Raw genomic sequence first — 17671 nt, 5'->3', positions numbered from 1 at the left:
TAAAGTCGTCTTTATTCTCGCTCCAAAAACTCCTGTAGCTTATTTTTCAAAATGTCATGTTTCGTTTCTAAATGTCTGCGCAAGAGTGAAGGTTTCCTGTGAGACAGTAATGGTTAATGTGATTGGATGAGTAACGGTTCATGTGATTGGATGAGTAACGGTTCATGTGATTGGATGAGTAACGGTTCATGTGATTGGATGAGTAACGGTTCATGTGATTGGATGAGTAACGGTTCATGTGATTGGATGAGTAACGGTTCATGTGATTGGATGAGTATAGGTTAATGTGATTGGATGAGTATAGGTTAATGTGATTGGATGAGTATAGGTTAATGTGATTGGATGAGTATAGGTTAATGTGATTGGATGAGTAACGGTTAATGTGATTGGATGAGTAACGGTTAATGTGATTGGATGAGTAACGGTTCATGTGATTGGATGAGTAACGGTTCATGTGATTGGATGAGTAACGGTTCATGTGATTGGATGAGTAACGGTTCATGTGAGTGGATGAGTAACGGTTCATGTGATTGGATGAGTAACGGTGAATGTGATTGGATGAGTAACGGTGAATGTGATTGGATGAGTAACAGTTCATGTGATTGGATGAGTAACGGTTCATGTGATTGGATGAGTAACGGTTCATGTGATTGGATGAGTAACGGTTCATGTGATTGGATGAGTAACGGTTCATGTGAGTGGATGAGTAACGGTTCATGTGAGTGGATGAGTAACGGTTCATGTGATTGGATGAGTAACAGTTCATGTGATTGGATGAGTAATGGTGAATGTGATTGGATGAGTAACGGTTCATGTGATTGGATGAGTAACGGTTCATGTGATTGGATGTTAATTATTTGACTAGGGTACCTGTATTTGACATTGTGTTGTTATTTCGCTGAACACTAGATAGTTGAATTTAATTTTTGGCAGTGAAACGAGTCTACTCAGGTGAGAGAAAAAAGTGAATCACATTTTATTTGGCCCCCGACGGCAATGCGCGTACCCCAGTTTGGGAATACCTGTCAGGGTTTCGTAGTTCATCAGGACCTCCTAGGGCAATAAGACCAGGAAAACTTGAGGGTGAGTATAATTTCTTCACTCTACAACTGTTTATTAATGAATAAATACCTTTGTTTTACACCCAGGGATGCGCGTCACAAACCCCTCACCTGTTGACCTGGAGTTCCTTACCGTAATGGGACCTAGTATCCCACGAGACGAAAGAGGTATACTCACCTTGTCATGCTGAGACATTTTCATACACACCCCAAAGCATGAACCCAACACAGTAACAAAGAGGATACCCTCTGGTCTATTTGGGTTGGTGGCCCCTCCAGAGGAAATGCACAGCCAGTATTTATTCAAGCAAAGCCCTTTATAATCAGTCTACACATCCTATGGTCTCCCCAACTCTCCACCTCCAGGAAACACAATCCTGTTCCTCCTAAAGAAAAGTACTAATTATATGACCCTGCATGTGTGGATAACAAGTCAACAACAACAACATACAGCAGTAGAATATTTAACAAAAAGGCCTCAGAGAGAAAGAGGTCCTAAAAACAGGCCGTCTGCAGACAAAGAAAAATGACTTGCCAACAATGACTTATATACAGTCCAGCCTCGCTGGTAAACTGCTCCCTCAACCAGTTACATCTGATTCACACAATACAGGAATACCCCCTTATCCAATCACTACTCCCTTAGTTACAAAACATTCCCCTTATCCAATCACTACTCCCCTAGTTACAAAACATACCCCCCTATCCAATCACTACTCCCCTGGTTACAAAACATCCCCCTTATCCAATCACTACTCCCCTGGTTACAAAACATCCCCCTTATCCAATCACTACTCCCCTGGTTACAAAACATCCCCCTTATCCAATCACTACTCCCCTGGTTACAACCCCCCCTTATCCAATCACTACTCCCCTAGTTACAAAACATCCCCCTTATCCAATCACTACTCCCTAGTTACAAAACATCCCCCTTATCCAATCACTACTCCCTAGTTACAAAACATACCCCCTTATCCAATCACTACTCCCCTGGTTACAAAACATCCCCCTTATCCAATCACTACTCCCCTGGTTACAAAACATCCCCCTTATCCAATCACTACTCCCCTGGTTACAAAACATCCCCCTTATCCAATCACTACTCCCCTGGTTACAAAACATCCCCCTTATCCAATCACTACTCCCCTGGTTACAACCCCCCCCTTATCCAATCACTACTCTACTGGTTACAAAACATCCCCCTTATCCAATCACTACTCCCCTGGTTACAAAACATCCCCATTATCCAATCACTACTCTACTGGTTACAAAACATCCCCCATTATCCAATCACTACTCCCCAGGTTAAGTAATGCTCACATTGATTATATAAGGGAGATGTTTTCTACAATTTCTTGAAATCGGATACACCTGGGTGGCAACTTATTGTACAATGTAGAAAATAGTAAAAATAAAGAAAAACCCTTGAATGTGTATGTATATATATACAAACTTCTGACTGGTACTGTAAAACCATTTACACCCAAAAACTTGCGAGCCAAATAAATCCCCCAACGGGCCTATTGGGAAACCTGCATCAGATCTGGACATATCTACAGATCTGTCTACGACATTGAGTGTTCACACCTCTCCAACATCATCCCTCAGTTGTTCACCTAAAAACTGGTGGTTGTCTGAACTGCAGATTGTCCATTTCATACACAAAGAGTAGCAACATTACCTGTTAGGTTCAGACAAAAGTCCCATTATAGAATTACTGTGACATTGGACTGAGCAGGATCAGGAGGACCAGTTAGAGAGTATTGAGATACAACTGTGGACCAACTCTTAGTCTCCTCTCTGTGTCCTCATTCACTTTCTTTGTGGTTGTTTTTCACGTGTTAGCAGATTAGTCTTCTGAATTAATATTTTATCACAGACTGAGCAGCCATGATGTTTCCGATTGAAGCTTTTCCCACAGTCCCCACAGCTACATGATTTCTCTCTGGTGTGAGTTAGTTTGTGCGTAGTTAAGGTCTGCTTGCGATTGAAGCTTTTCCCACAGTCACCACAGGTGAATGGTTTCTCTCCTGTGTGAATCAGCATGTGTCTTCTTAGGTCCCCTTTCAGAATAAAGCTCTTCCCGCAGTCACCACAGCTAAATGGTTTCTCTCCTGTGTGAGTCAGTATATGCCTCATTAGGATCCCCTTCTGAATGAAGCTTTTCCCACAGTCACCACAGCTAAATGGTGTCTCTCTGGTGTGAGTCAGTTTGTGCGTAGTTAAGGTCTGCTTGCGATTGAAGCTTTTCCCGCAGTCACCACAGGTGAATGGTTTCTCTCCTGTGTGAGTCAGCTTATGTCTCCTTAGGTCCCACTTCTGAATAAAGCTCTTCCCACAGTCACCACAGCTAAATGATTTCTCTCCTGTGTGAGTCAGTAAATGTCTACTTAGTGCCCTGTTCTGAATAAAGCTCTTCCCACATTCACCACAGCTAAATGGTTTCTCTCCTGTGTGAGTCAGTTTATGTTCAGAAAGGTGCCCTATCCGATTGAAGCTTTTCCCACAGTCACCACAGACAAATGGTTTCTCTCCTGTGTGAGTCAGTTTATGTTCAGTTAGGCTCACCTTCCGAATGAAGCTTTTCCCACAGTCACCACAGCTAAATGGTTTCGCTCCTGTGCGAGTCAATTTATGTTCAGTTAGGCTCACCTTCCGATTGAAACTTTTCCCACAGTCACCACAGCTAAATGGTTTCTCTCTAGTGTGAGTCAGTTTGTGCGTAGTTAAGGTCTCCTTCCGATTGAAGCTTTTCCCACAGTCACCACAGGTGAATGGCTTCTCTCCTGTGTGAGTCAGTTTATGTCTGGTTAGGAAATCCGTGCGATTGAAGCTTTTCCCACAGTCACCACAGATAAAGGATTTCTCTCCTGTGTGAATCCTCATGTGCTTGGACAGAACTCCTTTGAGTTTGAAGGTCTTTCCACAAACAGGGCAGATACAGGGTTTCCCACTGTGACAGAGTCGGACATGGGCCTTCAGTTTACAGGTGGAGTTGTAGTGTTTTTGGCAGGAACTACATTCACTGGGTATCTTACTGAAGAGAGTCACGTGTCTCTGCAGGTCAGCTTTCAGAGCAAATGTTGCACCACAGTCACGGCAGTGGTGAGTTTTTCTAGATGTGGTGTTGGGTTTGGAACAATGTTTCAATGGTGGGCTGGGATCCAATGGTGGACTGGGATCCAATGGTGGACTGGGATCCAATGGTGGACTGGGATCCAATGGTGGACTGGGATCTAATGGTGGACTGGGATCTAATGGTGGACTGGGATCAAATGGTGGGCAGCTGTCAAGTCCTACTGTGTAGCTGCTTACAGCTGAACTGTGTCTGGAGGCATTGTTTTGATTATCTGGAGGGTCACAGGGAATGTTGAGACCCTTAATGTGGGTCACAGTGACAAAAGGTGTGAGATTCACTGGTTTAGAGTCTCTCTCTCTGTTCTCCACAGTCTGGGTTTGGGGAAGAGTCAAGGACTGAAGTGGGTCCTCCTGATCACATTCACTTTTCACACAGGAAGGAGTGAATATGGAGTCTTTGGTATCAAAGAGCCCTTGAAGCTGCTCTTCCTCCTGACTGGTCCTGACTTCCTCCTGTTCCTCTTTAATCTGTATGGTCTCTGGGTCCTCCTGCCCCAGACTGGGGCTCCACTCCTGCTCACAGTGCTGCTGCTCAGGGGAAACCTCCTCTTCAGAGACAGAGAGCTGCAGGGAGTCTGGAGGGAAGGAGAGGAAGAGCAGAGGTTATTTATATACCACAGAATTAAATAGAACACTTGAATCACAAATGTGAATTATAGATCTCAATTTTTTTTTTAAATTGAAAATGTCTTTATTGGCATTGATCCTAAATAATATCAGGAGCTAAAATAATGTACGATACAGATAAATAGTTTTACTGCTCCCAAACTTGATATTTTAATAAAGCTTGTACACGTCCTAATCATTTGAAAGATTTCTCAGAAAACTAGATGTTTTGATCACCGTATGCTTAGTAGAGGTCGACCTCTAATGCTTACTTCTATTATGACCTCACAGCGTTGAAGATGAGCAGAGTCAGGGGTCTACAGGACCGATGCCGTACTCAGCCTACTGACATCAATATAATATGGAATTACTAGTGTGAACGTAAACATACTCACCGTCTCTAATGAAATGCATTGGAGTCAGAAAGGCTGTGCTATATAAGCTTTTTCAATGATCTTTTCTTGACAGATAACTTTTTAGTTATGCCTGGTGAATCTTAGCTATATTATAAACTGTTCTTTATAAATGGATGCAATGGAGATCCCTGTTACAGGAAACTGTGTATTAACTAAGTAGAACCGTAGCTAGCTAGGTATTAGATCTACATACTAACCTATTCTACATAGTTTTATCTCTGGTGTCCTCCGCAGCAGTCTCCGTAGCAGATCATTCTCCTCCTGGTACTCTGCTACTGTTTCCTCAATCGCACCAAGAATCTCAACAGCAGCAGATGCCGTTAAACATTCATTTAAAAACACACAGAACAACTGTAGTTTAGATGTTTTCAGTGGACTGAGAGTTGGGTGTTCAGCTAGTACGGCTTCTTGACATGGGTCCTCCAGATCACATTCACTTTTCACACAGGAAGGAGTGAATATGGAGTCTTTGGTATCAAAGAACCCTTGAAGCTGCTCTTCCTCCTGACTGGTCCTGACTTCCTCCTGTTCCTCTTTAATCAGTGTGGTATCTGGGTCCTCCTGCCTCAAACTGGGGCTCCACTCCTGCTCACAGTGCTGCTGCTCAGGGGGAACCTCCTCTTCAGAGACAGAGAGCTGCAGGGAGTCTGGAGGGAAGGAGACGAGGGTAGAGGTTTACACTCCCTTATGTATATATTTAGACAGTGAAACTAACATTTACAAATGTGTCTCTGTACTCCAGAATTTGGGATTTGAGATAAAATGTTCATAATATCCGTTTTACCATTTAGAAATCAAAGCACTTTTATGTATCTAGTCCCCCAATGTGAATTAGTCAGAAGCATTTGGATAAGTTAACGTATTACAGTAGTCAGAAGCATTTGGATAAGTTAACGTAGCGTATTACAGTAGTCAGAAGCGTTTGGATAAGTTAACGTAGCGAATTACAGTAGTCAGAAGCGTTTGGATAAGTTAACGTATTACAGTAGTCAGAAGCATTTGGATAAGTTAACGTATTACAGTAGTCAGAAGCGTTTGGATAAGTTAACGTAGCATATTACAGTAGTCAGAAGCGTTTGGATAAGTTAACGTAGCGTATCACAGTAGTCAGAAGCGTTTGGATAAGTTAACGTAGCGTATCACAGTAGTCAGAAGCATTTGGATAAGTTAACGTAGCGTATCACAGTAGTCAGAAGCATTTGGATAAGTTAACGTATTACAGTAGTCAGAAGCATTTGGATAAGTTAACGTATTACAGTAGTCAGAAGCATTTGGATAAGTTAACGTATTACAGTAGTCAGAAGCATTTGGATAAGTTAACGTATTACAGTAGTCAGAAGCATTTGGATAAGTTAACGTATTACAGTAGTCAGAAGCATTTGGATAAGTTAACGTATTACAGTAGTCAGAAGCATTTGGATAAGTTAACGTAGCGTATTACAGTAGTCAGAAGCGTTTGGATAAGTTAACGTAGCATATTACAGTAGTCAGAAGCATTTGGATAAGTTAACGTAGCGTATTACAGTAGTTAGAAGCATTTGGATAAGTTAACGTAGCGTATTACAGTAGTCAGAAGCGTTTGGATAAGTTAACGTAGCGTATTACAGTAGTCAGAAGCATTTGGATAAGTTAACGTAGTGTATTACAGTAGTCAGAAGCATTTGGATAAGTTAACGTATTACAGTAGTCAGAAGCATTTGGATAAGTTAACGTATTACAGTAGTCAGAAGCATTTGGATAAGTTAATGTAGCGTATTACAGTAGTCAGAAGCATTTGGATAAGTTAACGTATTACAGTAGTCAGAAGCATTTGGATAAGTTAACGTATTACAGTAGTCAGAAACGTTTGGATAAGTTAACGTAGCGTATTACAGTAGTCAGAAGCATTTGGATAAGTTAACGTAGCGTATTACAGTAGTCAGAAGCATTTGGATAAGTTAACGTAGCGTATTACAGTAGTCAGAAGCATTTGGATAAGTTAACGTAGTGTATTACAGTAGTCAGAAGCATTTGGATAAGTTAACGTAGCGTATTACAGTAGTCAGAAGCATTTGGATAAGTTAACGTAGCGTATTACAGTAGTCAGAAGCATTTGGATAAGTTAACGTATTACAGTAGTCAGAAGCATTTGGATAAGTTAACGTATTACAGTAGTCAGAAGCATTTGGATAAGTTAACGTATTACAGTAGTCAGAAGCATTTGGATAAGTTAGCGTATTACAGTAGTCAGAAGCATTTGGATAAGTTAACGTAGCGTATTACAGTAGTCAGAAGCATTTGGATAAGTTAATGTAGCGTATTACAGTAGTCAGAAGCATTTGGATAAGTTAACGTAGCGTATTACAGTAGTCAGAAGCATTTGGATAAGTTAACGTAGCGTATTACAGTAGTCAGAAGCATTTGGATAAGTTAACGTAGCGTATTACAGTAGTCAGAAGCATTTGGATAAGTTAACGTAGCGTATTACAGTAGTCAGAAGCATTTGGATAAGTTAACGTAGCGTATTACAGTAGTCAGAAGCATTTGGATAAGTTAACGTAGTGTATTACAGTAGTCAGAAGCATTTGGATAAGTTAACGTAACGTATTACAGTAGTCAGAAGCATTTGGATAAGTTAACGTAACGTATTACAGTAGTCAGAAGCATTTGGATAAGTTAACGTAGCGTATTACTGTAGTCAGAAGCATTTGGATAAGTTAACGTAACGTATTACAGTAGTCAGAAGCATTTGGATAAGTTAACGTAGCGTATTACAGTAGTCAGAAGCATTTGGATAAGTTAACGTAGCGTATTACAGTAGTCAGAAGCATTTGGATAAGTTAACGTAGCGTATTACAGTAGTCAGAAGCATTTGGATAAGTTAACGTAGCGTATTACAGTAGTCAGAAGCATTTGGATAAGTTAACGTAGCGTATTACAGTAGTCAGAAGCATTTGGATAAGTTAACGTAGCGTATTACAGTAGTCAGAAGCATTTGGATAAGTTAACGTATTACAGTAGTCAGAAGTGTCGTATTTGACCCCATATTCATTACACACATTAAGCTTGTGAAACCACAAACTGGTTGAATGCAGTTTGTTTTGGTTGTGTTGTGCGTTTTGTCCAATAGGAAGTGAATAATGTGTTTGTTTTGGTTGTTTTGTCCAATAGGAAGTGAATAGTGAATAATGTGTTTGTTTTGGTTGTGGGTTTTGTCCAATAGGAAGTGAATAGTGAATAATGTGTTTGTTTTGGTTGTGGGTTTTGTCCAATAGGAAGTGAATAGTGAATAATGTGTTTGTTTTGGTTGTGGGTTTTGTCCAATAGGAAGTGAATAGTGAATAATGTGTTTGTTTTGGTTGTGGGTTTTGTCCAATAGGAAGTGAATAGTGAATAATGTGTTTGTTTTGGTTGTGGGTTTTGTCCAATAGGAAGTGAATAGTGAATAATGTGTTTGTTTTGGTTGTGGGTTTTGTCCAATAGGAAGTGAATAGTGAATAATGTGTTTGTTTTGGTTGTGGGTTTTGTCCAATAGGAAGTGAATAGTGAATAATGTGTTTGTTTTGGTTGTGGGTTTTGTCCAATAGGAAGTGAATAGTGAATAATGTGTTTGTTTTGGTTGTGGGTTTTGTCCAATAGGAAGTGAATAGTGAATAATGTGTTTGTTTTGGTTGTGGGTTTTGTCCAATAGGAAGTGAATAGTGAATAATGTGTTTGTTTTGGTTGTGGGTTTTGTCCAATAGGAAGTGAATAGTGAATAATGTGTTTGTTTTGGTTGTGGGTTTTGTCCAATAGGAAGTGAATAGTGAATAATGTGTTTGTTTTGGTTGTGGGTTTTGTCCAATAGGAAGTGAATAGTGAATAATGTGTTTGTTTTGGTTGTGGGTTTTGTCCAATAGGAAGTGAATAGTGAATAATGTGTTTGTTTTGGTTGTGGGTTTTGTCCAATAGGAAGTGAATAGTGAATAATGTGTTTGTTTTGGTTGTGGGTTTTGTCCAATAGGAAGTGAATGGTGAATAATGTGTTTGTTTTGGTTGTGGGTTTTGTCCAATAGGAAGTGAATGGTGAATAATGTGTTTGTTTTGGTTGTGGGTTTTGTCCAATAGGAAGTGAATGGTGAATAATGTGTTGTATAAGTTTGGAGTCCCTTTTATTGTAGATACAATAGAATCTGTTTCTGGATAATAATGAATTAATCTTCAATGAGAAAGTTAAAAGAAACAAAGATGATCATCACATCCCTCCAAAATGCTAACCTCCCCTGTTATTGGTAAGGAGGAGGGGAGTTGTGATCTGTATTCCTGATTTTGCAGGATATTATCTTCATTATTCGTGATTATCCACAATCATAGTATCATCCACATGAATGTAGTCGTGTTCAGAAACATATTATATTCTATTTACAATAAGAAATTAACTCCAAAAGTACAATGCATTACACTTGAAATGTTAGTCATTTAGCAGACGCTCTTATCTCCAGCAAATACAGGAGACATGAGGGTTAAGTGCTCAAACACACATGGACAGATGTTTCACCTAATGTGGAAATAGTGAAGGGGGCTAAATACTTTCCGAATGCACTGTACAGACGTACCTGTTCTACATAGTTTAACCTCCGGTTTGATCCGCAGCAGTCTCCGTAGCCGATCATTCTCCTCCTGGTATTTCACTACCGTTTTCTCAACTGCACCGAAAATCTCCACAGCAGCCGAAGTTAAGCGCTCATTTAAAAACACACGAAACAACTGTTGTTTAGACATTTTAAATTGACTGGTAGCTAGTTAGCTATTCAGCTGGTAGCTTCTTCCACAAAGAAGGAACGTTGTTCACAAGAAAGAAAAGTCCACTCGTAAGTTCACTTCCGCCTGTATCAGCGGGTGGCAAGCCAAAAACACAGCGCCTCTATGTGGATGGAGAGTTAACTACAAGGTACAGACCTTTAAAAAAAAAAAAACATTATTTACCTAGGCAACTCAGTATAGAACAAATTATTATTTACACTGACGGCATCCTGGGGAATAGTGGGTTAATTGGCTTGTTCAGAATTACTTCAGCCTCCCCTGGTTTCTCAGCAGCAGCTGTAAGCAGTGGTCGTGTCAGTGGTGGTTTTGTGGCAAACTAAGACCGTCACCAAAACAAAGATGTTTCTGCCAAATTATTTGAGGAATGCTCCACACCACTCTCACTTGATTATCTTACCTAGTTATTTACAGATTCTCATGTTGCTCTTTTGTAGCTTTGTCAACTATGTGTTTAAATATATATATATATATATATATATACACCCCCCTTTTCTCCTCAATTCCTGATATCCAATTACGATCTTGTCTCATCGCTGCCACTCCCCAACGGGCTGGGGAGATGCGAAGGTTGAGTCATGCGTCCTCTGAAACATGACCTGCTAAACCACGCTTCTTAACACCCACCTGATTAAGCCGGAAGCCAGCTGCACCGATGTGTCAGAGGAAACACCTTTCAACTGATGACCGAAGTCAGCTTGCAGGCGCCCGGCCCGCCACAAGGAGTCGCTAGAGCGCGATGAGCCAAGTAAAGCCCTTAGTCAAACCCTTTATATTTGAAGGAGCAGGCTGGTGATTGTGACCTTGTTACTTTCTGGGGAAAGATGGTGCCTGCAGCTGGTGTCCATGTTCATGTCCCAGCTGATGTCCCTGTTGGTGCCTGCAGCTGATGTCCCTGTTGGTGCCTACAGCTATGTCCCAGCTGATGTCCCCGTTGGTGCCTGCAGCTATGTCCCAGCTGATGTCCCCGTTGGTGCCTGCAGCTATGTATCAGCTGATGTCCCAGCTGATGTCCCTGTTGATGTCCCAGCTGATGTCCCTGTTGATGTCCCAGCTGATGTCCCTGTTGATGTCCCAGCTGATGTCCCTGTTGATGTCCCAGTTGATGTCCCAGCTGATGTCCCTGTTGATGTCCCAGCTGATGTCCCAGCTGATGTCCCTGTTGATGTCCCAGCTGATGTCCCAACTGATGTCCCAGCTGATGTCCCTGGTCTCAAGAAACTGGGAGAGGTTGAAAATGTCAGTGAAGACACTTGCCAGTTGGCCAGCAGATGCATCGGATTACACGTCCTGGTAATCCATCTGGCCCTGCGGCCTTGTGAATGTTGACCTGTTTAAACTTCTTACTCACATTGGCTGCGGAGAGAGTGATCACACAGTCATCTGGAACAGCTGATGCTGTCATGCATGTTTCAGTGTTACTTGCCTCGAAGAAAGCATATATGTAATTTAGCTCGTCAAGGAGGCCGTGTCACTGGGCAGCTCTCGGCTGTGCTTCCCTTTGTACTCTGTAATAGTTTGTATGCCGGTGTAGTACGATTCGATCTTAGTCCTGTATTGATGCTTTGCCTGTTTGATGGTTCGTCTGAGGGCATAGCGGGATTTCTTATAAACTGCCAGATTAGAGTCCCGCTGCTTAAAAGCGGCAGCTATACCCATAGAACATGTTCCAGTCTGTGATAGCAGAACAGTGATGTAGCTTAGCATCTGCTTCATCTGACCACTTTTTTATTGACCGAGTCACTGGTGCTTCCTGCTTTAATTTTTGTTTGGAAGACGGAATCCGGAGGATAGAATCTTGGTCAGATTTGCCAAATGGAGGGCGAGGGAGAGCTTTGTACGCGTCTCTGTGTGGCGTAAAGGTGGTCTACAGGTTTTTTCTTCTTCTGGTTCTACATTTATCATGCTGGTAGAAATTTGGTAAAAACAGATTTAAATTTCCCTGCATTAAAGTCCCCGGCCACTGGATGAGCGGTTTCCTGTTTGCTTATGGCCGTCTACAGCTCATTCAGTGTGGTCTTAGTGCCAGCATCCGTTTGTAGTGGTAAATAGACAGCTAGGAAGAATATAGGCTCTAGGTAGTTAGTGAGACGCACTGGCGGCCAGATGCGCTGAGCCGGCACCACCCGTCCTGGCTGGATGCCCACTCTAGCCCGGCACCATCCGTCCTGGCTGGATGCCCACTCTAGCCCGGCACCATCCGTCCTGGCTGGATGCCCACTCTAGCCCGGCACCATCCGTCCTGGCTGGATGCCCACTCTAGCCCGGCACCATCCGTCCTGGCTGGATGCCCACTCTAGCCCGGCACCATCCGTCCTGGCTGGATGCCCACTCTAGCCCGGCACCATCCGTCCTGGCTGGATGCCCACTCTAGCCCGGCACCATCCGTCCTGGCTGGATGCCCACTCTAGCCCGGCACCATCCGTCCTGGCTGGATGCCCACTCTAGCCCGGCACCATCCGTCCTGGCTGGATGCCCACTCTAGCCCGGCACCATCCGTCCTGGCTGGATGCCCACTCTAGCCCGGCACCATCCGTCCTGGCTGGATGCCCACTCTAGCCCGGCACCATCCGTCCTGGCTGGATGCCCACTCTAGCCCGGCACCATCCGTCCTGACTGGATGCCCACTCTAGCCCGGCACCATCCGTCCTGGCTGGATGCCCACTCTAGCCCGGCACCATCCGTCCTGGCTGGATGCCCACTCTAGCCCGGCACCATCCGTCCTGGCTGGATGCCCACTCTAGCCCGGCACCATCCGTCCTGACTGGATGCCCACTCTAGCCCGGCACCATCCGTCCTGGCTGGATGCCCACTCTAGCCCGGCACCATCCGTCCTGGCTGGATGCCCACTCTAGCCCGGCACCATCCGTCCTGGCTGGATGCCCACTCTAGCCCGGCACCATCCGTCCTGGCTGGATGCCCACTCTAGCCCGGCACCATCCGTCCTGGCTGGATGCCCACTCTAGCCCGGCACCATCCGTCCTGGCTGGATGCCCACTCTAGCCCGGCACCATCCGTCCTGGCTGGATGCCCACTCTAGCCCGGCACCATCCGTCCTGGCTGGATGCCCACTCTAGCCCGGCACCATCCGTCCTGGCTGGATGCCCACTCTAGCCCGGCCGATGCGGGGAGCTGGAATATAGCGCTCCTTACGGTAAGCACGAGGAGTTGGCTCAGGTCTGAATCCTGACTCTGCCACACTCCCCGTGCCCCCCCCCCCCCCCCCCCCAAAAGAAAATGTTTTGGGGCTGCCTCTCGTGCCTTCCTACTGTGTCCACAATATACCTGAACCCAATTCTAGCTCCAAAATGGCGGAAATTTAATACAACTATGTAGAAGAAGTGTGAGTATGGAGTGGTGAGGAGGAGTCTACTGTGTCCACAATATACATGAACCCAATTCTAGCTCCAAAATGGCGGAAATTTAATACAACTATGTAGAAGAAGTGTGAGTATAGAGTGGTGAGGAGGAGTCTACTGTGTCCACAATATACATGAACCCAATTCTAGCTCCAAAATGGCGGCAATTTAATATAACTATGTAGAAGAAGTGTGAGTATGGAGTGGTGAGGAGGAGTCTACTGTGTCCACAATATACATGAACCCAATTCTAGCTCCAAAATGGCGGCAATTTAATATAACTATGTAGAAGAAGTGTGAGTATGGAGTGGTGAGGAGGAGTCTACTGTGTCCACAATATACATGAACCCAATTCTAGCTCCAAAATGTCGGCAATTTAATATAACTATGTAGAAGAAGTGTGAGTATGGAGTGGTGAGGAGGAGTCTACTGTGTCCACAATATACATGAACCCAATTCTAGCTCCAAAATGGCGGCAATTTAATATAACTATGTAGAAGAAGTGTGTGGGTATAGTGGTGAGGAGGAGTCTACTGTGTCCAGAAGTGACTTCACCGTTCATTTTCTGTATTCAGGTTCCCTCAAACAGCGTTTTAAACTTTGTTTAACTATTGACAGTTACAGCTGATTTCGGGATTGTATGTTGATTTGCTCTCCCTAAATATTTGTCATCTGATGTATTCGATTCAGTCTCTGAATTGTTTAATCCATTTTTTTATTTTTTTTATCCTGAATTAACTTAGTGCGCATGTGCGCCCAGCTATATCCTGTCCCAAGGTTGTTTTTCCCGTTTTCCCTGGCTAAACTAGCTGAACTATGCTTATTTTCATCCTCATTGCCAAACTTCATAAATAGTTTGCTAGTTTTACAATAAGACATTCGCTGTAAAGAAACTTGAAAAGTATTAATTGTTTTGTTGAATAGTCATGACTAATAGCAATGTCATAAAAGACAACGGTGGCAAAGGATATCATTGCCACTTAGCGTGGGTCCAAGTTCAGTTTTGAGATCCAGGTGTCATTGGCGTAGGGTTAGATGGACGTTACTGACAGGTCTTGGAACTGTTACAACAGGCAGCCTCTCCCTGCTTGACTCGTTGGGATATGTATTGATTTTGCCACCACAGCCAGATATGTACATAGTCTTAAACCCGTAACCTTTTTTAAACTGACTAATCGTATTTGTTGGTTGAATCTGACTTTATTAATATAACGAGTAATCCAGGAATGTCACAAGTTAATTAAAACGATAAAATAGCAACTCTACAGAGCACCAATGGCTAAATTACTTCCGGACAGGAAAGGTCAGCTGAGAGCTCACCACCATCACCACTCTACTGTTGACGATCACAGATAGAACAATGAGCTAGATGTTTCACCAGATGTATAAACCGGCAGCATCCGGTTGGCGTTTCCACACACCACCAAATATGGTGATGAGATGAAGGCCAGTGGGAGAAGATGGAGCGAGATGGTTTTTGACTTCCTGCTAATTTTCTTGTCGTTGAAACATATACAGTTTTCCGTTACCAAAATTAAAATATGTTATGAAGAGAATGGACTAAGTTTTCTAGACTCTACCTTTATTTTTACCCAACGTTTAAAAAAAAAATGTTGTTTAGAAGGAGTGAATGGGCGAATTGAGGTATTACACACACGAACTTCAGAGTAGGCGTTCACAATAGGAAATATGCAAATAATGCTATAACGCACCAGTAAGATCTCACTAGCTCGTGGTTGTTCTTCCCACTATGATTAATTTCCTCATATTGGAAATGACTGGACACGACTGTGGTCACAGATAGATGAGACAGATATTTCACTGGATGTATAAATGTGAGACATCCGGTTGGCGTTTCCTCTCACTACCAAATATGGTAGTGAGAGGAAGCCCAGTGGACGACAGTGGGAGAAGATTCAGCTAGATGGATTTTGGCCGACATTCTGCACATTTTCTCATAAAAGGAACATTTGATCTCCGTACAGTTTTCCGTTTCCAAAACTAGAATCTGCAACAAACAGAGTGCACTACGTTTGGTAGACTTTGACTTACCCAATTGTTTGTAGAGATTACTTTGTTTAGGACGAGTGCACTAGATAGTGGCCGTTTTCCTAATGAACGTTATGCTTATTCAGCAAGGCACAAATGGTCTTCATCCTCTTCTTCGCGGTAGCTAGCTTGTCCCAAGTAGATATCTAGCTGACTAGCTAATTCACACAAAAAAAAAACGACTCAGCTTAATAATAAATAGCTAGAAATAGATTTCTTTGCAAGTTTTCCCACTACTAGTACTCCTTCTGTGAATCAACTTTTTTTTTCACGATAAGAAACATATGTCATCAATAAAATACTTTGTTTATTGTAAAAATGGAGGAGAGGAAAATCCTTGTTCCAGCTTCCAACAGACGTTGAAAGGTATGTAATAAATAATGAGAAGATGCATTTGGAGTAATTATTGCATGGTGAGGCACACGTCGTTGGCTGTGTAATCAGTAGTGTGCTGTATCCATGACTACCCATTGGATCAATCGCCAAAGCAATGATCACTGATAGATAAAAACATGCTAGCTACCGGTAATGAAACAAACCTATAGCCGGGTTTAACACAGTGTAACCCCAAATATGGTAGTGAGAGGAAACGCCAAGCGGATGTTTCACATTTATACATGCAGTGATATATCTATCTCATCTGTGATAGTTAGTTTACCAATGTGCCCAGCCGTATTACATCCAAGACCATCCCAGGGTATGCTGCACAATCGATAGAAGCCATCATTTGTGACACTGGGTCATTGCAAAGTCATTTATCGAGTCGTAGAACACTATTAACCCATACCTCTTAAAATGATGGTAGATGTCTGTAAAACATTGTATAGGCAACGACTTATGTTCTGTTGCCCTGTGATCAGATTAAGTAAGAATAACACAAACTATAGTCTACTGTAATCATATGCATCTTCAGAAAACAGACAAAACTCAAAAGGTTGTACATTTATTAAATGCCTGTTAACATGGTGAAAAACATAGAACACTTGGAAACCATGAAGGTAGAGCATTTGATCACAACCTGGAAGAACATGGTGTATGCATCCCCCTCAACAGGAAAAGGGAACAAAAAAGAAAGACACACACACACCATGTGTAGCAATAGAGAGGAGCTTCAAAAGACCAATCAGGTTTAAGAGGGCAGCAACTGAAAATGATTCATAGGATAAAGTCTGGGTCTTTATTGTGATGTTTTATAGGACAGGATAAAGTCTGGGTCTTTATTGTGATGTTTCATAGGATAAAGTCTGGGTCTTTATTGTGATGTTTCACAGGATAAAGTCTGGGTCTTTATTGTGATGTTTCACAGGATAAAGTCTGGGTCTTTATTGTGATGTTTCACAGGATAAAGTCTGGGTCTTTATTGCGATGTTTCACAGGATAAAGTCTGGGTCTTTATTGTGATGTTTCATAGGATAAAGTCTGGGTCTTTATTCTGATGTTCCATAGGACAGGATAAAGTCTGGGTCTTTATTCTGATGTTCCATAGGACAGGATAAAGTCTGGGTCTTTATTCTGATGTTTCACAGGATAAAGTCTGGGTCTTTATTGTGATGTTTTATAGGATAAAGTCTGGGTCTTTATTGTGATGTTTCATAGAACAGGATAAAGTCTGGGTCTTTATTCTGATGTTTCATAGGACAGGATAAAGTCTGGGTCTTTATTGTGATGTTTTATAGGACAGGATAAAGTCTGGGTCTTTATTGTGATGTTTTATAGGACAGGATAAAGTCTGGGTCTTTATTGTGATGTTTTATAGGACAGGATAAAGTCTGGGTCTTTATTGTGATGTTTTATAGGACAGGATAAAGTCTGGGTCTTTATTGTGATGTTTCATAGGATAAAGTCTGGGTCTTTATTGTGATGTTTCATAGGATAAAGTCTGGGTCTTTATTGTGATGTTTCATAGGATAAAGTCTGGGTCTTTATTGTGATGTTTCATAGGATAAAGTCTGGGTCTTTATTCTGATGTTTCATAGGATAAAGTCTGGGTTTTTATTCTGATGTTTCACAGGATAAAGTCTGGGTCTTTATTGTGATGTTTCATAGAACAGGATAAAGTGTTGGTCTATTTAAATGAACTCTATTAAAAAACAATCAGGGTGAATAACAGAGATAGAGGACATAACCATAAACTATTATCTACAAACTACAATATATCACCACAGATGTTATAGCAACCACTACACTACTAAATGAACTATAAAACAGGAGACTTTAAGCATAGCCCAACATCCAGCTGAATTTTAAATAAAAAATCAGATTA

At 42.3% G+C, this 17671-nt stretch overlaps 1 protein-coding gene across 1 annotated transcript; it reads right to left on the bottom strand.

Moving 5' to 3' along the window:
• Positions 1-1083: 1083 nt before the first annotated feature.
• On the bottom strand, positions 1084-10380 carry LOC109880276 (zinc finger protein 135-like). The gene is made up of 3 exons (XM_020472497.2): positions 9796-10380; positions 5419-5868; positions 1084-4774 (listed from the first exon to the last, which is right to left on the bottom strand). The coding sequence occupies exons 1-3, from the start codon at positions 9959-9961 to the stop codon at positions 2874-2876; spliced, it is 2517 nt and encodes an 838-aa protein (XP_020328086.2). The 5' UTR covers positions 9962-10380; the 3' UTR covers positions 1084-2873.
• Positions 10381-17671: the final 7291 nt, after the last annotated feature.

The sequence above is a fragment of the Oncorhynchus kisutch genome, linkage group LG16 (genome assembly GCF_002021735.2).
Source record: "Oncorhynchus kisutch isolate 150728-3 linkage group LG16, Okis_V2, whole genome shotgun sequence".
NCBI classification, from domain to species: domain Eukaryota; kingdom Metazoa; phylum Chordata; class Actinopteri; order Salmoniformes; family Salmonidae; genus Oncorhynchus; species Oncorhynchus kisutch.
Note: the sequence above shows the minus strand (reverse complement) of the source record. Positions and strands in the feature narration are given on the sequence as shown.